This window comes from Diabrotica virgifera, chromosome 8, assembly GCF_917563875.1.
Source record: "Diabrotica virgifera virgifera chromosome 8, PGI_DIABVI_V3a".
Lineage (NCBI taxonomy): Eukaryota > Metazoa > Arthropoda > Insecta > Coleoptera > Chrysomelidae > Diabrotica > Diabrotica virgifera.
In genome coordinates, this window is record NC_065450.1 from 35,548,834 (window position 1) to 35,574,153 (window position 25,320).

The 25,320-nt window shown below is 32.4% G+C and overlaps 2 protein-coding genes across 4 annotated transcripts; both read left to right on the forward strand.

Annotated features, from left to right (window-relative positions):
• Positions 1 to 248: 248 nt before the first annotated feature.
• Positions 249 to 11,935, forward strand: LOC126890581 (cuticle protein 8-like). 3 transcript variants are annotated; one of them, XM_050659646.1, is made up of 3 exons: positions 249 to 274; positions 652 to 891; positions 1,329 to 1,649. In XM_050659646.1, exons 1-3 carry the CDS (start codon positions 263 to 265, stop codon positions 1,608 to 1,610), a joined length of 534 nt encoding a protein of 177 aa, XP_050515603.1. In that variant the 5' UTR covers positions 249 to 262; the 3' UTR covers positions 1,611 to 1,649. The 3 variants fall into 3 exon arrangements, with proteins under 3 accessions (XP_050515603.1, XP_050515602.1, XP_050515601.1); XM_050659645.1 differs by lacking the exons at positions 652 to 891; positions 1,329 to 1,649 and adding exons at positions 11,235 to 11,492; positions 11,602 to 11,935 and having other exon boundaries at positions 251 to 274; XM_050659644.1 differs by lacking the exons at positions 249 to 274; positions 652 to 891; positions 1,329 to 1,649 and adding exons at positions 10,572 to 10,596; positions 11,235 to 11,492; positions 11,602 to 11,935.
• Positions 11,936 to 19,505: 7,570 nt separating this feature from the next.
• Positions 19,506 to 21,814, forward strand: LOC126890582 (cuticle protein 19-like). Its single transcript, XM_050659647.1, has 3 exons — positions 19,506 to 19,559; positions 21,109 to 21,339; positions 21,420 to 21,814. Exons 1-3 carry the CDS (start codon positions 19,548 to 19,550, stop codon positions 21,660 to 21,662), a joined length of 486 nt encoding a protein of 161 aa, XP_050515604.1. The 5' UTR covers positions 19,506 to 19,547; the 3' UTR covers positions 21,663 to 21,814.
• Positions 21,815 to 25,320: the final 3,506 nt, after the last annotated feature.

Below are 25,320 nucleotides of genomic sequence, written 5' to 3' on the forward strand. Positions count from 1 at the left end.
CATGTTACAGAAAAAACTACATACACTTGTTAGTTATTTGTCTGAATAATTATTTGTCAGATACCTACTAATTAATAAATTGTACTATTTAAAGCGCTATTATCAAATGCCTGAAGACATGAGTGGGTTTGATACAGCGCCTAACAATATTACAAAACTTGGCCGTGATTCTTTGCATATTTTGGCTGCTTATTGTACCGTATAAAAAGCGTACAATTATTATAATTTCATTCAGTTGATTCTATTGCTTTGTATCAGTAATATGTTCTCCAAAGTAAGTTTAAATCTATAAAAAATATGTTATTACGTTCTTATTTATAGTAATTTTAAAACAATAGACTGATATTATAAAATATCATTTTATATCCATTTTGCTTTCCTTTTGCTCTTTACATGATGTACAATTTGCAAATCATAGAATGATATTTTTATAAAAATAAATCCTGAGGATTCCTTTTTTTTTATGATATTTGTAATGAAGGTGGTCTAGGACTATTTTGGACCTCCTTTTTTCCTAAGATACCCTTTTACTAAACACAAAACAAAAGGTTAATTTTCATTTCGAAAACGATTTTTGAGATGAATGTTGAAATTTACTTGCACTGATTTTACGCACAAGATTAATTTTTGATCATTTTTTTACTACTTTAGATTTTATCAATCCTAGCTCTTACAGCTGTAGCTCAAGCGGGAGTTTTGGACTACAGTCATGGTCATGGACAGGCCACCTCATATTCATCTACAAATCTAGGTGTATCTGGACATGGAAATGGACATGGACATTCTGCTCCAGTCTTAAGTCACGCATATGCTGCTCCCCTAGTAAGTCACGCATATTCTGCTCCCCTTCTTGCCCATGGACACTCGGCTCATCAAGATGAACACTATAATGTACGTTAATAATTTGAGTATTTATTTAACTAAATATATCTAGAAATAACAATTTAGTTGTAAAACGAAAATCAGAGACGTCTTATATTTTCTATTAGTTTATGTCAATTTAGTATAATATATAAATTATTTATGTATCAATTTATTTTTATTAGTTTTACTCGTAACAGTGTATGCGGGAGCAAGTCTTCGTTGGAATTGTTGCCACGCTGAGCAGGTACGAAGTGAGATGGAATTCATAGATCTTCCCTAGCCTTCTTTGTCTCAGCATTCGTATGGTTTGATAATAATAAAAACCGCGAGGGCATTATTAAAAAATTGGTCTCGATAAAAGTTTTGTTTTAATATTATTTTTAATGTTATTGAAGTAAAACTTTCGCTTGTTTAATATATCTGTTTAAACTCACAATAAAATTCTGTAAAAATTACTATTTTAGGCCCATCCCAAATACGAATTCAACTATGGAGTACAAGATGGCCACACTGGAGACCACAAAACTCAACACGAAATCCGTGATGGTGACGTAGTCAAAGGGTCCTATACCGTAGCCGAACCAGATGGTACTCTTCGTACCGTTCACTACACTGCTGATGACCATAACGGTTTTAACGCTGTTGTTGAAAAATCAGGACACCCAGTTCACCCAGCTCCAGCTCATGGACACGGAAAAGTACTCTTGGCCCCTGTTGCCCATAATGCTCCTTTGTACCATCATTAAGGAGACTTCAAATAGTTGTTGATTATTGTTAATAAAATATATTTATTTTTATTTAAAATCAGTCTCTGTGTAATTTATTTCGTATACTTTGAATTTCAGTAGACGAATCAAATTGTTTTTAACGTAGTTTTGTAGTCTACCAAAAGCATATACACGTACAAAGCAGATGGTCACTACAGGATATGCGATGAACGGGAACCATTTCATATATTATAGCTGGAATGAAGCATAGAGTGAGATTTTGAACAATTTTTGGACATAGGCGTCCCCCAGTTCCCTTCATTCCCTTCTGTTTTGTGCTTTGTGTTTCCAGTGTGTTCCTCGTATATTTCTAATGTCATCTCCCCATGTAATCGGGGGTCGTCCTCTTGCTCTCTTTCCTGTCTATGGGCTCCATGATTGTATCGTGGTATTCCACCTATTGTCAGTTTGTCTGGCGTTATGACGTGCGAAGCTCCATTTTAGCCTGGCTATATGTTGTCCTGCGTCTTTGGCTTTTTGTTTTATTTCTAATCCAGTTGTTTTGCTTTTTTTATTTTAATTTTACTCCTAGCATTGCTCTCTCCATGGCTCTTTGTGTCCTCATAATTTTATCCATGTTTGCTTTGGTCAAGGTCCATGTTTGGCATGCTTATGTGAGAATTGGGAGTATGGACTGGTCAAACACTCGTGTTTTTAAATATTGTTGTATTTTTTATTCTTTAAGACCCATTCTAATTTCCCAAATTCTGCCCAGGCTAATCTGGCACTTCTTTTTACCTCCTGTCCCAAATATATCTAATCATTAACCGGTTCTATTGTGGTTTCGTTTAGTATTACGTTTCTATTATCTTGTATGTTTGTTATTATTTTTGTTTTGGTAAAATTCATTTTTAGACCCATTTATTCGGATGCTTTTGCTAGTCCGGTTAGCATGGTTTGGAGTATTATTACTACATCGTCTGCATATCTTAGGTGGTTTAGTTTTATTATACATGTTTTTTTCCATGTTTGTCCATTCTATTGTTTTGAAAACATCTTCCAGTGCTAATGTAAATAGTTTGGGAGAAACAACATCCCCTTGTCGCACTCCTCTGTTAATTGGTATAGGCATTGTGGTTTCTTTCAATTGTACTATCATTGTTGCTTTCTCATACCGGCTGGTGAATTGGAAAAAGTGGCCATAGGAGATTCAATGTAAAATTCTATACTGTTGAATTCCTGCTTCCCTAACTATTTTACATCAAAACGTGTAAGATACTATGTGTAGAGCAGCGGTGCTCAAACGGTCGATCGCGATCGACTGGTCGATCGCCAAAGTTTTTAAAGTCGATCGGAATTCACGGAAAAAATACACATGGAAAAGGTGGAGACTGCGCTAACTTGTGGATGATTTGAAGTGGCATGCACTTAATCAAGTGCATTAACATCCAAGTAAAATTAAGATGAAAAATATCTTTAATTACAACTCTCTGTAGTTACAACGTTTTATCAAATAGAAATGTGAAATAAAGCTTTTTATTTTCAATTTTTTTTACAAGCTGTCGATCGCTGGACGCTTGCAGTTTATGTGGTAGATCTCATGCAGTGTAAGTCTGAGCACCACTGGTGTAGAGGATTTAAATCTGTATTGAAAACAACTGTTAAAATTGTTCTACGAATTAAACATATTCCAGAATTTTGTAAAATAAAAATATAATAAATTTTTTAGACTATCACGCCAAACAGGCCACACACAATGTCATGCTGTGTAATGGTTGCGTTCGGTCACAATGAAGTTATTAATATTAACAATAATGCAACTGCCAAATTTTTATTTTATCGTTTATTGTTTAAAAATAATAAAGTTGATAAGATACCCTCAGTTGAGGGGAAAGTAATAATAATAAAAACGTTTTATTCAATCAATAGTGTGCGCACTGTCAGTAAAATAGTAACGTGAGCCTAAATTTTAAATAAGTGTCTACTGTAGCAAATGTAACATATTTTTCAAAATTTTGGAATGTGTTTAAATTATAGAACAATTTTAACTTTTGTTTTTAATACAGATTTTAATCCTCTACAAATAGCTTCCCATGACTTTTGATGTAAAATCATTAGCGAAGCAGGAATTTAACAAGTTAGAATTTTCCATTGAGTTTCCTATGGCGCGCTTTACGATTCACCACCCTGTATAATATTGTGTATTAGCATTCTTTATCTGGAATCTACTCAACAGTTGTTTATAGCTTTTTCTATTGCTCACATCTCCACGCTGACAAAAGCTTTTTCGTAGTCGACAAACGCTAAGTTCTAATTTAATATAAGCGAATTTATTGTACATCAAAGAATAAAAGCCCTTAATATGGACTTTGAAACTTATAGTCAGATATTGTGCTATTTGCGCTTCAATGAGAAATTCTTCAATTGCATTTAATTAATGCACATGCTCCGACTGATATCAAATCAAAAGAAATTACAGTTCTTCGAACACCTAGAGCAGGGGTGGGCAAATACTTTTAAAGGCGGGCCAAAATGAAATTTTCAAAATGTCTCCCGGGCCGGAAGACGACACCGCGTACGTATTATTGCATACGCTAATGTTTTTGGCGGAGAGAAGAGACAAAAATTGCTTGCAGGATTTGTCAACAACGGGCCGGAGTAAGTAAGCAAAAGGGCCGCATCCGGCCCGCGGGCCGGCTTTTGCCCACCCCTGACCTAGAGCGATCCTACGCAAGACGTCCCAGAAATGACACTAAAATTGTGTTAGGTGACGTAAATGGAAGAATAGAACGAAAGCTAATTTTTGTCCCCGCTCTAAGAAGGCATGGCCTACAAAAAAGTCATAAGCGATAATGGAATACGAGTGATAAACTTAACAGCAGCACTAAACATGACAGCCGTTATCACCTGTCATTTTGAACACAAAAATCTTTGAACACAAGAATCTTTGAACACAAGAACACACGAATACACACAAGGTAACCTGGACCTCCCCTGATAAAAAATAACGAGTCAGATTGATCAAATATTAATCGATTGTAGACATATGACAGAATATAATGAACTTCAGAAGTTATAGAGGCGCAATTGAAAACTAAGATTATTGCCTAGTGAATTCAACATTGAGGACTAGAATTTTAAAGAATAAAATGGAATGTGACAGAAGCTAAGAGATGTAATAATTGCAGAACGGCACTCGGGAAACATCACCAACAGGCTAAGGAATCAACATGTAAATGCAAAAGCAGAAATTCAAATAGGAACAGAAACTTGTGCACGTAAAAATCATTGGACTGACGATGAATGTAAAAACGTGACAAAAGAAAAAATGAAATCTACAGGATAATGCTTACCCGACAAACTCGAACAACTGTGGAGGATTTCTAGAAAAAGCAGAAGAGAAGAAAAAAAGATACATAAAAGAAAGAAGCAAAACTATTTAAATAAGAAACTTAAATATTATATACACAGCCTTAACAGTGAGAAGGAATTCTGACCCTTCTATAAAAAAGTTAACATCAACATAAAATAACTCAAGGCAACTACAAACCAATGCAACAGTCCGAATCATGACCTATTGTAACAAGGAAAGGTGTACGGAATCGATGGATGGAGTATTTTAACCGGGTACATAATATAGAGAGAGATCCTAAACTCAGTAATCTGGGACAAGCAGATAAACAACCAAAACAAGAAAAAGATCTATAACGCCGTAGTGAAAAGCATTATAATATACAGCCGCGAAGCCTTTGAAGGAAAAATCAAAACGAATGTTAGAGGTCACCGAAATGGATTTCTGGAGAAGAGCTGCAGGAAGATCAAGAAGAGAACATGTCACCAATGAACGAATACGAGAAATAATGAAGGTCACACATACAATAAATGACAAATCAACGAAATACAACTACGATGGTTTGGTCACGTACAAAGAATGCACGAAGACAGAATCCCAAAACAAATACAAAACTGGAAACCGCAAGGTAGAAGAAGAAGAGATAGAGCGAGGAAGAGTTGGCAGGCAGGAATAAACAAAGCCATGGATGAAAGAGGTCTGCAAGTAGATCAATGTGCGGACAGAGAGGAATGGCGAACGGGTATCAGAAGACGGAGAACGTTGTACACCGATAATATATGTACATAATATAGAGAAAAAAGAAGAAAACCCACACTAGGAAAGAGATAAGGTAAGTGGAACAGAAAAGAGGGAAGTGGAACCACTAGTCGAGGAAATGAAGCATTTTGGCTCGCAATTTTTTAGTCCAGCATGGATTTACTTGAAATTTTCACAGAAGGTAGGGAATAGTCCAAGGATCATTTTCTATATCATGCCGCTGTACGCTAAAACCTTGGGGGTGGTTGTCACCCCATCTCGGGGGTGGGAATTTTTTATTACATTTTAACCATGTAAGTCGATGTAAAAAGTGATTCTAAGAAAAAAATGTTTTTTACATTTTCTTCGTAAAACTAATATTTTTCGAGTTATTCGCGCTTGAAAGTAACAGTTTTTCGATGAAAGAATCGACTTTTTAAGAGAGTTTTTTGAGAATACCTCGAAAAATATGCATTTAATCAAAAAAACTGTGGATATCAAAATTATACCTTTTAGTAACACAAACCAAATTTTTTTTCTGTAATATCTTTAAGACGAATACAAACCGAAATACGGCATGTTAAAATTAGATTTTTCGTCAAATGCATAATTTGACATATTCAAAGTAAAATAACGGAAAAACTTTGCATTTTTCGAGGAAAACTTTAATAATCTTTTTTCAAGTATATTGTTAGGCCCCTCAAAATATAATAATAAAAAGTTTCTAGCCTGAAAATTAGGCGACTTATGATCAAAAAAAGGTCGGTACCTGCTTTTCTCTATGAAAAAATCAGTGAAAACAACCCCCTAACTACCCTCCTAATTAAAAATTGGTCTTCACCTTTCTGTAATTCCTTTTATATTTGTATTATAAATACACCCAAGATGTTTGACCTATCTAAAAGGCCTAATTTTAGAAAAATTGGAGTTTAAAGGAAAATATTTTTTTTGGAATTTCCCATTTTTCACCGTTTACTCCAAATTATCTCCGAAAATACTGGAGATACGAAAAAAATTATAGACTGCTGAATTATAGCATTTTTAATAACTAAAATATACTTGTTCATAGATTTTCATTACCGTGAACAGTTAGCGAGATATAGCTGTTTAAAACCTTTACTTACGAGCAAACACCCCCTAATTCGAGCCCTTTAAACCCACCCTAATTAAAAACTAAGGGATCTTACGGAATTAAGTTTACACAGTGTTATAACTCTTCAAAGATCCTACAAAGTCATTTTTGAATAAACTTTTTATCGCCAAAAATGACGGAGCTACGTTTATAAAACGATTTTTTTTTCGAAAAGTTCGGATAGTCCGCTTATGGATAATTTTCAATGTATGTATAATACCACAGAACCGGTTCGTATACTGGAAGATGACCAAAAAACTATTTGTATCTATTTATACATATTTTTAAATTCATATTTTTGTGTAAATAAATGTTTTTTAATTCTTTATTTCTACTTTTTTTCTGTATAGATCTATTAAAATATTTACTTATAAAAACTCTAATGTTATTAAGGGTGGTTTTTCAGGGTTGAAATATTATGATATTATATTATATATAGGTAAAAAACAATAATTATTTAACCAATCAAAACCAAGTTTTACCCATATTAAAGTTTACAATATTTTTATATACTTTTTGAAAATAAGGGGTAGTTTACACCCCTAAAAATAATCAACGCCCTTAATCATGATATAGAATATGAACTACATGGTGAGATTATCCTAATTCCAAATTTTTATATAAATCGATGCAAGCCGAAATTATTCTTTTAGGATAAGTAAATTTTTTATATATAGCTCCAACAAGGGTAGTTTTAAGGGTTAAAATATTATGATAGTATATCTTAAAGCATAAAACAATAATTATGTATATAATAAGAACCAAATTTTGACAATATTAAAGTTTAAAATGTTATTTTATAATTTTTTACAATTAGGGGTAGTTTTCACCCTTAAAAAACCAAAAGCGTATAACGGCTCAATATAGAAAATGAACTAGAGGGTGAAATGAGCCTAATCCCAAATTTTTGTACAAATCGATGCTGGACGAAAAAATTGCGAGGTTTTGCCATTTTTTCAGCTTCATTTCCTCGACTACACCAATGATTCTTGAAGTTAAAGGCGAAGTTAAAAAACTAGCCAGAAATAAATCACCCGGAATAAATAATTTCCAAACTGAACTATATAAATAAGGTAGCCACGGTACCATAATGGCACTACAGTAGCTCATAAAAGAAATATATAAATCACTCCCAGTGATTTGATATTAGAATAATTTGCAACATATACAAAAAAGTAGATATGTTTAAATACTCTAACCACGCAGGAATTAGGCTTCTAAATGCAGTGTATTAAATATTCGCTACTATATTATGCCATCATATGGCACCATAATATGCAGAACGAATACTAAAATACCAGACAGTTTCAGATGCACTAAATCGACCATTCATCAGGTTGCAACCCTGGGTCAGTTTTAGAAAAAACACTGGAATATGGCATAGATTCTCATCAAATATTTATAGACTCATAGACAGCCTTCTTCTTTTTCTTCTTCTTCTTCTTCTTCTTCTTCTTCTTCTTCTTTTTCTTCTTCTTCTTCTTCTTCTTCTTCTTTTTTTTCTTCTTCTTCTTCTTCTTCTTCTTCTTCTTCTTTTTCTTCTTCTTCTTCTTCTTCATCCTGTTTGCATCCAGTCGTGCACAAAGGCCTCACCATAAATTCTCCATTCTTGTCTGTTTTGTGCTATTTGGTGACAGTTTCTCCCTATTTTTGCTTTGATGTCGTCTAGCCATCGTTTTTGTGGTCTTCCTCTACTAAAACCGTGCTCGCGTGGTCTCCAAAATAAAACGCGCCACAACAGGGCTTCAAAATGCAAACTGTATCAAAGTTACTCTTTTGTGTTGCGTTTTACTTCAAATTTAGCAAATAGTATGGAAAAATGATTCAGAATAAAACTAGAATTTTATTTTCCATCAAAACTGAAATACATTTTTGCGCCACCTAATATTCATATCAGCTGTTTTGTAGTTGGAATATTGTGTGCGCTACTCATTTTTACGGCGTTTAGTGGTTTTTCATCCTTCTTTTTTTATATAGCGATTTTTTAAACCACTATGATTTTCATACCATGATTAGAATCTTCCGTGCATATTATTTGATTTACGGAATCGTGGCCAATATTTGGAACATGATAAAGGAGTTGGTGTTTAAGTCAAAATATCTGCCAAGAAAATATTAAACAACTTCGATAAATGGTAATAACCTCTTTTTAGCAATTGCTAAATTATTACGCTGTGTCTAGGTACACGCTAACGTGTACGCAAATAAAAAAGTTAGGTACACGCGAATTAAATTTCATCAAGCTAGTGACATCATTATTTAGCGTGCACAGTGACTGTATATTTTGGTACACGCTATTTTGATAAGTTTAGTGTTTGATAGAAAAATATTTGTTATTAAGAGAAGGGAAGGGAAGGGAAGGGAATGGAAGGGAAGGGAAGGGAAGGGAAGGGAAGGGAAGGGAAGGGAAGCAGAACTATTCAGATATTTCAAACTTAATTGTAATAAATCAATGTGTACCTATATTGTATAAAAGTATAATATACTATAATATATTATTATATTCATATATTATATATTAATATATTCAGGTTATCAAAATAAATATTCAGTTGACATGGCATGTATGTACAAAATACTGTTAAAATTATTTTTATACGTAAACGTAAGTTAATTATAACAGTTTATAAACATAAACCAATGCTGTTGTGTTTATTTCTATTTATACAGGGAGTTGAACTTGTTATGATTTTCATACAAAATTGGTTATAACTTTGTAAATACCCTGTATAACATACCCAACCTTTATATTTTTGTGATGGGGAAGTTAAGAAGATTTCGAACATAAAATAAAATATAGGGTGTTCCATTTAAAAAAACATAATTTTGGTCTGCCACTATGTTATCGAACGCCCTGTAACATTCTAATTAATTTTGTACTATGAAGCTCAAAGTTTGCTACAATTTTTGTTACTAACTATTATTGCTATCTATGGATCTACTTAATCACACTAATCAATCGCCCTGTATATATTTTATCTTAAAACATCATGCTACCCTGTTTTAAAATATTGTTAAACGCATTAAAAGAACTAAATAATGGTCCACACTCCATAATTAATTTAAAAACAAACACTAAAATAAGAAATAAATAAAAAAAACAAACAAATAAAAATAAGAAATCTCTTTACTAATCAATATTAAAATGTAAACACAACGCGACTAGAGAAATGTGAACCTCACTCTGACTGACGCTCGCGGTATTTTCAAGTTAGCGTGTACGCAAAAAACCAGTAACAGTGCACGCTAAATAGTGACGTCACTGACTTGATGACGTTTCGCGTGTACCTAACTTTTTTATTTGCGTACACGTTAGCGTGTACCTAGACACAGCGAAATTATTATTTATTTGTATAAGCGTTCAATAATCTGCAAAATCTTAATTACGCTTGTTTGCACTGCGATGTTACATATTATGTATTTTAAATTTATCAGTCAAAAGATAGAAATAATCAATTATTTATAATTTTCTTGTTGGTACTGTTTATTTTGACAAAATCTGTATGTTTTACTTGTTTACATGTTCCATTTATAGAGAAAAAACTACATAAATATACACTTGTTAGTAATTTGACTGAATAATTTGTCAGATACTAATTAATAAATTGCACTTTTAAAGCGCTATTATCAAATGCCTGAAGACATGGGTGGGCTGGATACAGCGCCTAACAATATTACAAAACTTGACCGTGATTCTTCGCAGACCGTTATATTTTGGCTGTTTATTGTACCATATAAAAGCGTACCATTATAATTAGATTCAGTTAATTTTGTTGCTTTGTATCAGTAATATGTTCTCCAAAGTAAGTTTAAATCTGTACAAAATTACGTTTGTATGGATTTATTTGTAGTAATTATGAAACAAAAGTTTTAAGATTATAAACTACCATTGTCTTTTGCTTTAGCTATATAAACATTGTTTCAAAAGTTATGCATCACCTAAAATTTTGCTCATTGTCATAGTTGATTTTTTCGTGAACAGATTAACGGATTCCGCTATTTTTTTTTATTATTAGATTTTTCTTTGGTAATACTTACACATTTGGGCAAAGGTTCACTTAAACTTCTTTTTTGAACTTATACCGGGTGGAAGAAAATAAATGTTTTTCTTATGTTAAGTTTGAGATACCCTGTATAGAGTAGGTACAAGGTATAAGTATGGGTATACATCGAAATCGTATTGTGTTCTTATACGTTTTGTGAACCTTTTGTTTTTTTAACTTCTCTGATATCTTTAGAAACAAAGAAAATGTACGATTTTATTCTTTAACATGACGTGTTTTAACTGAAATTTTTCTTGTATTCGAAATATTTTGTATCTTATTTTTTCGACAAACTTGAAATTTTTATTTTGAGAACGATATCCGACATGACAATTGTAATTTATTTGAAGTTATTGTACGTACAATATTATATGTTAATAATTTTTTTACTATTTTAGATTTTGTCAGTACTAGCTCTTACAGCTGTAGCCCAAGCAGGTGTTTTGGACTACAGCCATGGTCATGGAGATGCCACCTCATACTCATCTACAAATCTAGGTGTATCTGGACATGGAAACGGATATCCTGCTCCAGTCTTAAGTCACGCATATGCTGCCCCAGTATTAAGCCATGCATATGCTGCGCCTGTTGCACATGGATATTCTACTCCCCTTCTTGCTCCTGGACACTCAGCTCATCAAGATGAACACTATAATGTACGTTTATACTTTTAGTATTTAATATACTTCTTTTTAATAACTAGATATATTTAAATATATCTGTTTAAAACGCAATATAAATCTACTATAAAAATTACTATTTTAGGTTCATCCCAAATACGAATTCAACTATGGAGTACAAGATGGCCACACTGGAGACCACAAAACTCAACATGAAGTCCGTGATGGTGATGTAGTAAAAGGGTCCTATACCGTAGCCGAACCAGACGGTACTCTTCGTACTGTCCACTATACCGCTGACGACCATAACGGTTTTAACGCTGTCGTTGAAAAATCAGGACACCCAGTTCACCAAGTTCCAGCTCATGGACACGGAAAAGTACTCTTGGCTCCTGTTGCCCATAATGCTCCCTTATACCATCATTAAGGAACCTTTGAATAGTTGTTGATTCTTGTTAATAAAATATATTTATTTTAATTTAAAATCAGTTATTTTGTTATTAGTTTCGTATACTATACATACAGTATGGTGCAAATAAAAGGAATAAATTCGTTATTTCGTAAACCGTCGACTTTAAGGAAAATTCCGAAAGAGGTCGATTTTTATTTTTAAATTATGATATTTTGGTTCATACCATATAATTCATACTAGTGGCGTCATCCATCTGGGCGTGATGACGTAATCGATGATTTTTTTTATATAAGAATAATAAGAATAGGGGTCGTGTGAAGCTCATTTGAAAGGTTATTTAATTATCTATTCAGTATTATAAACATTTACATAATTATTTATACAGGGCGCTCAAAAAAATTTTAAATTATATTTTTTGACAAAAACAAAGAACAAAGTATGTGACAAGAGGCAGGTGGCTAGCGGGAGCTGGCTTGAACATTGAATTTAATCGAAAAGCAACATTTATTTGGGAAATAAATATTTTTTTCTGTTTTAGGGCAACACAAAATATATTTTGAATTAAGTAAATTACATAAATCCTTTTTTTTTGTCAAATAATTTAATGAAAAAAATATTTGGACTCCCTGTATAAATAATTAGGTTAATGTATAAATTACTGAATAGATAATTGAATAACCTTTCAAATAAGCTAGCACATGACCTATATTCTCATTTAAAAAAATCATCGACTACGTCATCATGCCCAGATGGATGAGGTCACCAGTATGATATATATGCCAAAAATATAATTTAAAAATAAAAATCTACCTGTTTCGGGATTTTTCCTTAAAGTCGCCGTTTTACGAAATAACGAATTTATTCCTTTCATTTGCACCATACTGTATATTGAATTTCAGTAGACGTATCAAGTTGTGTCAACAGAAACAAAAATCTACACTAACACTAAAGAAACACTAACACTAAAGAATCCACGTTATACTTTTACAGAAAAAGATTACCTATCAGAGAAATTGCTGAGAGTTGAGAATAAAATATTAGAAAACGATAACATCGGGCAGAGCTGTGAAAAACCCAAAAATAACGTAATCAACTTAACAATAAAAGCACGCGAAGAAAGAGAAGAAACGAAGAACAGTAACATATTCAAAAGTAAACCTCATAGTTTAGAGAGGAAGTGAAGACAAAGCGCGAAGAGAAAAAGAAAAAGCCTTTTTACAATACAGAACACAACAGGCACACAATGATTAGAAACGAATCAGAAATGAAATAAATACTTAATCCAAAAAAATAAAAAGAAAATATTGGGAAATAGTGCAGTCACAAGATTTTCACATTCGATTTCGTTGAACATCCATCGATTTTCATGAAAATTGGTGAGAAGTTAGAAGATACCTCAAGAAAAAAAAGTGGCATGGCGTGAACTTGCGCTTTTACCCTGGGGGTGGGTGCCACGCCTTCTCGGGGGGTGAAAATTATTTTATTAATAATAACCGCATAAATCGATAGAGGGAAAAATTCTAAGCAAACTTTGTTATATCAAACTAATAAAATAAATTAATACTTTCTAAATTATTAAAGATCAAGATTTTAATTTTCCGTGAATAAAATGCATGTGTGAATAAAATTACAGAGGCAATGTTGACATTGCCCCTGTGATTTTCAGACAAACTAGCCGCTGCACTTTTTGTAGCTCACTATAAGACGAGTGATGCGTATGTGGCCATGGGCCTAATATTCGTTGTATATTACCAGAGGGATTTTTTCAGTTGTTTTAGGCCATAAGTACTTCCAAATATCTTGCAGCAGGACCAACCTGCCACCAAGACTCTGGATAAGATTTTTTTCAATATGACTATTCCAGGCAAGTTTTTGGTTTATATATTTGACTTCTTGGGAATAGTGTAATGTTATGCCATTCATAATTCTGGACCTCGGAGGTAAACTACACTATGTCATTTTAAGCAACTTTTCAGTAGAGCAGTTTGAATATTTTAAAAATTTTATATCCCATAATTAGGTATCTTTCGCTCTGAAAGACAATGTGATCATATTTTAATCATAACATATAACTAGTTTATACAATCTAACTAATAAAACATTAAAATTTGCCCTAATTACTGTAATTAATGGTAATTTACAGTGACATAGTGCAGTTTACCTCTGAATGTTTTAAAAATTTTATATATCCCATAATTAGGTATGTTTCGCTCTGAAAGACAATGCGATCGTATTTTAATTATAACATATAACTAGTTTATACAATCCAACTAATGAAACGTTAAAATTTGCCCTAATTACTGTAATTAATGGTAATTTACAGTGACATAGTGCAGTTTACCTCTGATAGGTTTGATCTATACTTATAAACTATTTATTGAATTTAAAGGTATTTAAGCCCAAAAAATTAGCTAGATACTTCTCATGAAACACATTTTTAATTTAGTTAAATGTTATTACAGTAAAACTTGTGTTAACGGCCACCTGTGAAAATCGGCAAACTGTACTAACGGCCATTTAAATAATCTCATTATTTTTAAAACCCACTTCATAGAAATTTACCAGTTAATATCGGCCAAAATATTTTGTATTAGTACTTGTTGATAATACTCAATATTGCGAAATACCCTGCATAATAATTTTTTATTACGGCCGATGGTCGGTAACACGAAGGAAGGATGTCGTAAAATAAGAAACATTTGTCGCTAAGAAACATAATAAAAATGTACCTAATAGCCGAGAAAGTGAAAAGTCTGGTTTAAATTTACAAAAGTTTGCCGAAAAATAGAGTGTTGTAAAATTATTAAAGATGTATTATAAAAAAAATCAAAGTAAGTTGAAGAATTCTTTAAAACGATTCACTAAACGCTAACATCAACATCTGATAACAATCTGAAGAGATTCTGTTTTTCCGTAGTATACAATCTCTGGCCAAATTATTAGACGCACTATAAAAAATTTAAAAAAATGGTTATTATGAGGTAATACCATTGTAATACTAAATAAGTTTTATGTATGTACCAGACACAAGGTATGTTGTTTGGTTGTCTATTTAATTGTCTATATTTTATCACAAATAGAACATTATTATTAATGAACCAATATGTACTTATTGACACTTGAAAGAAAACAGAAATAACAACAATGTTGGCAATTTGTTGCTGACATATTGTGGCTCAACAAAATAATAATATTTAATAATACTTGTGGTAATTTCTGTTTATTTTATATTTTTTTTTAAATTTAGCATAATTTTAAGTGAAGCATAACTTTTAAAACTATGTGTATAATTAGCCTAATACCATTCGAAATAGAAACGCCAATTTCTAAGAGAAGCTACACAATATTTGTTGATTGTTTATTACAATGTATTAATAACCACGATTTTTATAAGAACAACTAGGTAACTACTATAAAAAAGAATAGATAAAAACAAAAAGATTTATTTCTGTTAAGAAGAACAGTTACCTATGACCCGTTTGCCGCTAGGTGTTTAGTGCACTAAGTCAACATAGTGTTGTTTGCGATCAACACTCAGTTAGTAACTGTGAGGTAAAAACACCGAAGCTTACATGGCGCTTTTTACCTCTCAAATTATTTGTACATAGTGTTATATTTTTTTGGTAATTTCGTTTTCGTGGTCATTAGTACCAAGTGTAGTATACCTCTAGAAAGCTATTGGAGAGCTGAGTGAGTTAAAAAAATAAAAACAAAACAACGCCATGTCGACATAGTGTAGTTTACCTCCGAGGTCCAGAATTAGAGCCTGTAAATTACATTATTTTCTCACTATAAACGGTATCAAAGTCTTTTTGCTGGGGTTGACGTTTAAGCTTTCTTTCGAGTACCAACTTTTATTTTTGATAAGAGCTGTTTGCATGAGACTAGATGCATCGTGTGATGCTTTGCCCGTAATTATAACCACTAGGTCATCTGCGTAACCTTGAGTTGTAAAACCAGAATCATACAACTTAGTAAGGAGGTCATTCACGACCAGAGACCATAGCAGGAGAGATAGTACTTCGTCTTGAGGGCACCTCTTACTACTGTCACAGTCACAGATTCTCCCCAAATAGTTACAGTGATGATCCTGGTGATAACCTTAACCTAATCCATTGTATTAGTAAGCCTTCAATTCTCCTTTTTACTAGAGCTCTTTTTATTGATTCAAATGAGGCAGGCTGGGCTTGGACATTAGCATTTCCAAAACCAATATCGTCGTATTTCACAAGAACCCCATGAACAAATTACATCCAACATACAAATAAATGGTATCGACCTTCAGAGTTCCCAAAGTTTCATATACCTGGGCAGAGAGCTAAATAGTCAGCTAGACCGCTCAAAAGAAATTAGAAGACGCATTGAAATAACAACGTCTGGTTTCATCGACATGCGTAAAATGCTCTGTAACCCCAAGCTATCAGTCACAATAAGACAATAATCTCTATTACTATATGGCTATAAGACCTAGATATTAAAACAGTATGGCGTCAACAAACAGAATTTTTTCGAAATGTGGATGCACCACAGAATGCTAAGAATAAGCTGGACAGCAGAACTACAAATGAAAAAGTACTGGAAATAATAATGAACAAACGTCCTCATCTGGTCAATACACCGAGAGAAAAAAATTCTTGACATAAAGAAACTTTATTAATATTTAAGAAAGATCGACTTGGCATATTACCTAAGAAATATATCTTTGTATGTAAGATATAATTTTCTAAAATATTTCAAATAAATTCTACCATAGTCAAAGAAACATATCTTAAACATGATTGAACTATCACTTTCTGGCAAACTTCAAACCCATTTATCAGAAAGAAATTACACTTGATGTTAATTAATTTTATTAGTCATAAAAATATATTTTCTACACATTACAAAACTATTCTTTCTGAGCAATAATATTTCTTAGTAAGGAATATTATTATTTTACTATTAATAATTAATATATTTAATGTTAAGAAATATATTTCGCAGAGATAAACGTATATTTAGAGTTAAGTTAATATTTCTTGAAAATAAAGTGATATTACATACGGCGAAATAAATCATTGTGTAAAGGTAAAATCATTATTTATTAATAAAACAAGATATAAAACGTTATTATTATTACATACAAATATTTTCTCCACTCTTAAACTACTGACTTCTACACAACAATAAAATGATGGAGAGGCAAATCCAACTTCCTCAAATTTTCCTTCTTTTGTTAATAGCACTTTGTATATCAGCAATTCACTAAAACAAAATCGTTATGTAGAAAGAGTAAACTTACTTTAATAATTTTTTTTTTATAAAGATATAGATATTTATTTTGACAAATTTAGGAAATACAAAGAACAAATGTACGGCCCCACATAAGAACTATTAATACTAATAATAATCAATCATATTTAGTTCAAACATGGCATTATTTAACCTACACATCTTTGTTTATTTTTTTCTTTTTGTTACTGAAATATTAATTATTTATCTGTATAATATTAAGTCACACAATAAACATTGTTTAGCTAAAACAAGAGGGAAAATACAACCAATGTAAAACATTGAAGCAGACATAATAATATGTAATTTTCTTAATTTTTATAATCTAAAAGAGACAGCATACCTAATCATTAAGAAATTTTATTACGGGAAAGTATTATTAGTTTACATCTAAGTCATTTACTACATATTAACTAATTCACGGTTTTCGGCAATAATATTTCTTAACCATAAACATATATTTCTTTTAGACTAACTGATTTCTTTATCTCAAACAAATTAACAGAAAACATCCTCAGCGTTACACCCGCCATGTTTGATATAGCGTTGTATTGTATATTTTATAGAAGACGATACATTCAAAAAACCTATTATAGTTGATACATAAGTATACACATTTTTAAAAAGGTACTTACATGTATGAAGTTCTACTATTTCTGGAAGGCCCCGCAGTTGGTTAATAACTCCTTTCTTAATATTGTTCTGAAGCTATATATTATATCATTCTGTCCCAGCTTTAAATTGTGGCATATTTCCCAGTTAGAATAATAAGCTCCTTTATTTCAGAGTCGTCCATCATTATACCTAAGAAGCATAAAAAGATACTATTATGTTTCTTTTTTAACCATTCGGATACGCTACAATAGTATTATTACATCTTAAATTACTCAATTTACTTTTATTTAATACCTATATATGTACGTACCTTCAAAATATCCGTTAATTTTTAAGGAACACCAATAAATCTAAAATCCATCTATATGAACATGAACATATCACGCCATCTTGACAAACACTGACGACTAAATCATAAATAGTTAATCTGCGCAATTCTTTTGTGGAAGAAAATCTCTTTGCAAGTAACATTTCGGCATTAATGACAAAGTTTTTATTTTATAACCACAGTTACTACAGAGGGTATTTCTGAAGAATTATTTCTTGTGGTTTAAAATATTTATTTGATTGCAAGAAAATTTCTTGTTCACAAATATAAGTATGGATTAACTTAACATTATATTTCTTATACTGCAAAATATTTGTAGTTTTCAATTTAAGAAATAAAAAGTTTAGGATAAGAAAATTAAATGTAACCATTAATGCATTTCTTAATATTGAAGAAATTATCTGAAGGAAATTATTGAGTTGTGTTTAAAAAACTCGTTTCTTTATATTTGAACCGGTATGTTTAAGTTAATAGGATATGTTAACTTTTAAGAAATATTGCTCAAAGAAATCGGTGTTTTAGGAGAAAAGAAATTGTTCTCTCGGTGTACAATCAAAATTAGATATCTAGGATACATAATGCGCCATAGGGAATTTGAGAAGCTCCAGGTAATAATAGAAGGTAAAATCGAAGGTAGAACGGGTGTAGGAAGAAAGACAAAATCCTGGCTCCGAAACATCAGAGATTAGACCCACACAACAGGGAATGACTTAATTCATCAAGCCCAGAGCAGAGAGAAATTTGCCATATTGATCGCCAATCTCAATAGAGAAGACAATCCACTAGAGGAGGAGGAAATGAGGTATTATTGAATGCTCCCTCTATGTCAGTGAAAGCGCAAAGAGTTACTTTTATCACTATTATAGTTCAGAGCATTTATAGTGGATTTACCTGTCTGGAAGGTAAATAATTGATGTTTTTGAAGCGGTTTCCTCGTTAGAGTTTAGCTAATGTAGTAGTCTACTAGTTTCACCCTTGCTTATAGGAGAAAGGAAATGAGACATATGGAGCGATAAGACTTTGGTTCGACCCTAAGACGTTTCTCTTTCTTTGGGTTTAGCTAAAAGTTTAAAACCCATAATTATATAATTTAATGTAAAACTGTTGGTTGATTTTTAAAAAGGTTTCAAATAAAAATAAAGATACTATAAAATAACAGTTTTAGAATGATAAAAGCTTTAGCAAATAGATCCATTACATATTTACACTAATAACCTCCGATTACAAAATAAGCCGCTTAAAAATTGCTTTAAATCAATTATTAAAATACATTCTTTTATCACGAATGCCGAAACGATAGTGACTAACAAGTGGGTTGGGTTATAAGCATACCATTATGCCATAACTTGACCATGATTGTGATTCTTTCAATTTCATTAATGTTTTGTTTACTTATTGTACCATATATAAAAAGCGCAATCAATTGGATTTGATTCAGTGAACTCTCAGGTTTTGCATCAGTAACATGTATTCCAAAGTAAGACCCAATTAGCGGATTTTAATATTAATTATATTTAACACGGTGACGGACAGTGCTTCAAATGTATAAGCAAGTGTTGTTACACTAAATGTATTTTGCAAAGTAGAATAGGAAAAGTGCAACGTCTATAGACGTTGTGTCACATTATATCAATGAAAATTAGACGTCTATTGACGTTCTGTCCGTCAACGTGTTAACAACCTAAAAAATACTATGAGTGCTGTCGTTAAAGTGTGTGATGGTGGTGTAAGTTATGTAAGACGTCTAAAGATTTTAATATTGTAACACTTCTTTATCTTCGTTGGTTTTCCTTCATTTCTCTTTATGTACTCTTTCATTTCAGAATAATAAAGTCAATATGAGTATGGATATTTTTTTAGATCTCTGTATTATTTTATTGTCTTGTCAGAGATCCCTAATAATTTTTGGCCTACTCTGTTATTGCAAGTTTATACTTTATATTGCCAGTTTTATAATCTGCTGCAGAATTAATTTTTAGGGCCTCTTATATTTTGGCATCTCACTTTTTTCATAATATAGTATTTCCGAACTAACAACAAACTGTTTTCAAATCAAAAGCTTTCCAAAAACACATTTAAAATTTACGAAATTTCTAGTTTTGTTAATGAAATAAAATTATTTAATTTTGTAATGACAATTCGGCTATTTCAAGTATTGATGTATAAATATTTAACTTGTTGTTCTTTTGAATACTGTGATTCTTCTTTTCTACATCTCTAACGGTGGTTGGCGACAACTTTTGCAAAGTCATCTCTATCATGTGTTTTTATAACTTGGATTTAGAAGTTTAGTCCTATCCAACTCTTGACATTATGCAGCCAGATCATTTGTCGTCTACAAGGACCATGTCTTCCTTCTATTTTTCCTTCCATTATTCATTGTATGAAGTTATATATCGCTCGTGTCTGAATATGTGTCCAAGGTAATATGTATTCTGTTTTTAAAAAGTTCCGCAAGTTTAGTATCACTATCCATAAGTTTTAAAACCTCTTCATTTCTAACGCGATCAGTCTATGGAATTTTTAGAAGTGAGCCGAAATCTTCATTTCTCAAAGTTTTCAAGGTAGTCGATGTCATAACGAGCTAATTGTTAGCGTCCAGGCTTTCATGCCATATAGTAGAATTGGCCATTTTTAGGCCAATATATCGGTTATAGTCAAATGTTGTTTGATCTGTAGAAAAATACTTCTCTGGCCTGTTTTATTCTACATTTTAATTCTTGTTCTAAGCGTAAGGTATCGAGTATCCATAATTGATATATTTTTGTTAATTTAGCTTATATGTCTTGACAACTAAGGCCATTGGCATGGTACAGTTGATTTCGCAATCGAATTATAGTGTAATGTGTAGTGGGGGTGTTGAGTAAATATCTTGTTACTTAGTTAAGTCGACTGCATTGCTTTCACAAAGAGAAACTAATTGTATCCAAACCTCTGAGGAAACGCAGGCCTTCGAATACAATTAGCGTCTGTTTGTAAATACAATAAAGTGTTATGCTTGCACTTATTTTTTCATTTTATTTTAGATTTTGTCAGTATTAGCCCTAGCAGCTGTGGCCCAAGCAGGTCTACTGGACTACAATCATGGTCACGCTACATCATATGCCTCATCAAATCTTGCTGGATCAGAAAATGGGCACGGATATGCTGCGCCTGTTTTAAGTCATGCTTATACTGCTCCAGTAGTCGCTACCCACGGATATGCTGCTCCTTCATTGAGTCATGGACATTCTACACACGGTGATGTAGACTACTATGTAAGTATAGCAATTGTATTATTTCGCCAAAAATAAAAACGAATAATTATTTTTATTCTTTGTATAATTTATTGCTTTAGGCTCACCCCAAATACGAATTCAACTACGGAGTTCAAGATGGCCACACTGGAGACCATAAAACCCAACATGAAGTACGTGATGGTGATGTAGTTAAGGGCTCTTATACCGTTGCTGACCCTGATGGTACTCTTCGTACTGTTCATTACACCGCTGATGACCACAACGGTTTCAACGCAGTTGTCGAAAAATCTGGACATCCTGTTCATCCAGCCCCAGCTCATGGACATGGAAAGTACTCTTAGCTGCTCCCGCTGTTCATCATGCCCCATTGTACCATCATTAAAATCGAGTATAGCTTTCGTATATTAAACATTATTTTGTTTTGTTTTGTTTGTAGATAGATTACTGTGTAATCACTTTTGTACATATTATTAAACAGCAATTAATGAAACAATGTTTGTTATGGATATACATGATTTACAACTTAATTAACAAAAAAATCAAAAAAAAAGAAAACAAAAAGGATAATGCAGCAGTTTAAAATTCGTAGAAATTTGAGGCCTAGACTGAAATATGCATTGTCCAATCGGCCTATGGGGGAGTAGTACGGCAAGGGATAAGGCCTTGCGGCTCATTGCAAAAAAATTTAGATATATTTACAAAAAATTTAATACATAAATATCTGTAGATCAGCCTATATAAGGAATACCTACAGTAGGAAAAATGAAAGAGTACCCATGAACGAACATATAAAACACGCTGTATTTTCCTGTCACCGTGTCACACAAAAAATTGGCCAGCGCAAGTACATGTAATAATTATTGTTACATGTACTTGCACTGGACAATTTTCTTTGTGACACGGTGACTGGAAAATACAGCGTGTTTTATATGTGTATTAGACTGAAATATAAGACTGCAATTAGAGACTGCATTAGACTGCATTTTAAGACAGTATACATACTACATGCCACATATAACTAAAATTTCCACCAATTTGGAGAAATGAGAAAGACGATCTCTTACACCACATTGCCACACCACTTAGTATCTAGCCATCGACTATAGTAATAGTAAGATAGATATAAGCTTGTTTTAAAATAGGCCATCGAATAAGCATTCCTTCTGTTGAATGGAGCTTCCCGTCATAGATGATTTCAACGCTAAAATTTGTGCGACTACAAAAGATGAGTACTGCTGTAGGCCGTCCTATCTACGTAGCTCTTGCAACATTTCTGCATAGACTGGTTAGATATGATTAAGCTTACCATACATCACGGTTTGATCGAGACTGTCCCGGCGTCCCAGCTGATTTGCATTAGCTTCCTGGTCAAATTTGAACAACACCAACACCCTGCTCATTGCACAAATGCCAGCACAAGTGCCATTGCAAGTTCATCTACCATAACATTCTTTTTCAAAAATGCCGAACCCGCAGAAAATTAACTTTCCATTGCTGCTAAAGAAGCTACTCTTGCTTTCCATACAGCAGGGCACGATATAAGTTATCAAACATCTGATTGCTCCTCAAAATTAATATCGAAGCTGTTTGAGCCCAAATTCGGGTCTGCGCGTACCAAGTGCAAAGCGATCATTACGGGAGTGACCGCACCGATGGCAAGAGATAAACCGGTGTCGGAAAGTTGGTCGAGAACACTTCGTCGACGGAAAATTAGTCGACAACATTTGGTCGACAAGCAGTTGGTCGAATGCACAATTCATCGAATGTACAATTCGTCGACAAAGACCCAAAGGGAATAACACATGGCGGAAACACGCCAATATAGAAAGTTAATTTTCTGTACCATATCAAAAAAAATTATTTTAGAGATTACCAGTCCTCAGTCTTGGATAAAGTGTGAAGGGAAGTTTATTCTCAAGATTTCTTTACTTTTTTTATTAATATTGACTGATTATTGCAGTCAAAAATATTGTACGAAAATGCCTCGATTCCCTAGCAATTCATTTTCCTCAGCATCTCGCATATTTCGTCTTGTCCGCAAGTGCCCCCAAATTTGACTTGTCCGGAAATGCTCCGTTTGCAAATGAGCCGACACCAAAAGGAAGAACGGTACATCACTAATTAAAAATATCGGTTTATATTATATTTGCTGTCTATTCTCCCACCGCAGCCAATTTTTTCATTAAATTTAAAAATAATTAAGATTTAGAAAAAAATAACAAAACCCCAAAAAAAATAAATTCAGGTATTTATAATACAATATTCTAGTTAACAACATAAAAACCAATAATCCGTCGTTTGTCACCATTTATCCCTTTATCCTAAAGGTAAATAACAGTTTGTCGACGAAAAATCCATTCGATCAAATGTTCGTCGACGAATTGTACATTCGATGAATAATTGTGCATTGGACCAACAGGGCCCTGATTCTAATTCATTTCGACAGTCGCAATTTCATTTCGACACCGCCATGACAGCCGCAGAGTATAGCGATTCTTATTCATTTCGATATTAGTTCCAACTGGGGATATTAACCTTATCATGTTGAGACTGCTCAGAATTTGGGTTGGCGCTTCGGTTTCTTGGAATTTGTTGATAGTCTGGGAAAATTATCGAAAAAATGCCATTTTTGGGAAAAATTATTTACCAGCTATTTTATTGCTAAAATCGAATCTTAAGACCGCATATATTAGTAATATGGGGTCTGACAAGTCCGCAGAAAGTGTGTTATTTTATTTATAAACAAATTAGCACTCCTAAATCTTCTTTTTTTTTTTTCAATTAGTGGTCTGTAACTCCTAAAATTTTTCCTTTGAGCCAAAAACACTCAAATAAAAATTCACCGTAATTTAGTTCTGCACAAAGTTATTTTTTTTTTTCGATTTCCTTCAACAAAAATTTTACTCAGAAAATCCGAGTTTTCCCAAAAAATCTGCAATTTTCAATTAAAATTTTAGGGAAGTACCTAATTATTTATCAATAATTAAATGATTGATGACATGAAAGATTTATTATAGTAGATTATACAGAGGGGTTAAATTATGGAATAAATTCATTTCTTTAAAAAGGACGATTTTGGAGCAAAATCCCGAAAGAGGTCGATTTTTATTTAATTACAATTTTTTGGCATATATTTCATACTAGTGACGTCATCCATCTGAGCGGGATGACGTAATCGATAATTTTGTTAATGGGAATAGGGGTCGTGTGGTAGGTCATTTGAAAGGGCGTTCAATTCTCTATTCAGTAATATAAACATTAATATCATTAGGTATTTATACAGGGTTGCCAAAAAAATTTTTTGAATTAAATTAATTGGCGCAAAAAGAAGAATGTATGTAATTTATTTAACTCAAAATACATTGTACTGCTGTCAGAAAATAGAAAAAAAGGTTTATTTCACAAATAAACATTTCTTTTCGCTTAAATTAAATCACAAACAGCCTCCCTCCTACCTATTGGCAGTTTGAACATTTAATTTAAGCTAAAAGCAATGTTTATTTGCAAAATAAACATTTTTTCTATTTTCTGACAGCAATAGAATGTATTTTGAGTTAAATAAATTACATGCATTCTTCTTCTTGCGTCAATTAATTTAATTCAAAAAATTTTTTGGCCTCCCTGTATAAATAATGATATTAATGTTTATAATACTAACTAGAGAATTGAACGCATTTGTAAATGAGCTACAACACGAACCCCTATTCCTATTTAAAAAAATAATCGATTACGTCATCACGCTCGGATGGATGACGTCACTAGTTTGAAATATATGCCAAGAAATTTAATTTAAAAATAAAAATCGACCTGTTTCGGGATTTTTCTCTAAAATCGTCCATTTTAGAGAAAATGAACTTATTCCATAATTTAGCCTCTCTCTGTATATCAGGAGACCAGCGACAATCTAACCAATAGTTTAGCAATAATTAAAATGTTAATTAAAACATTTCGGTCGAAATAATAACCAGAAAGATTATGATACACCAGAATAACTATGAT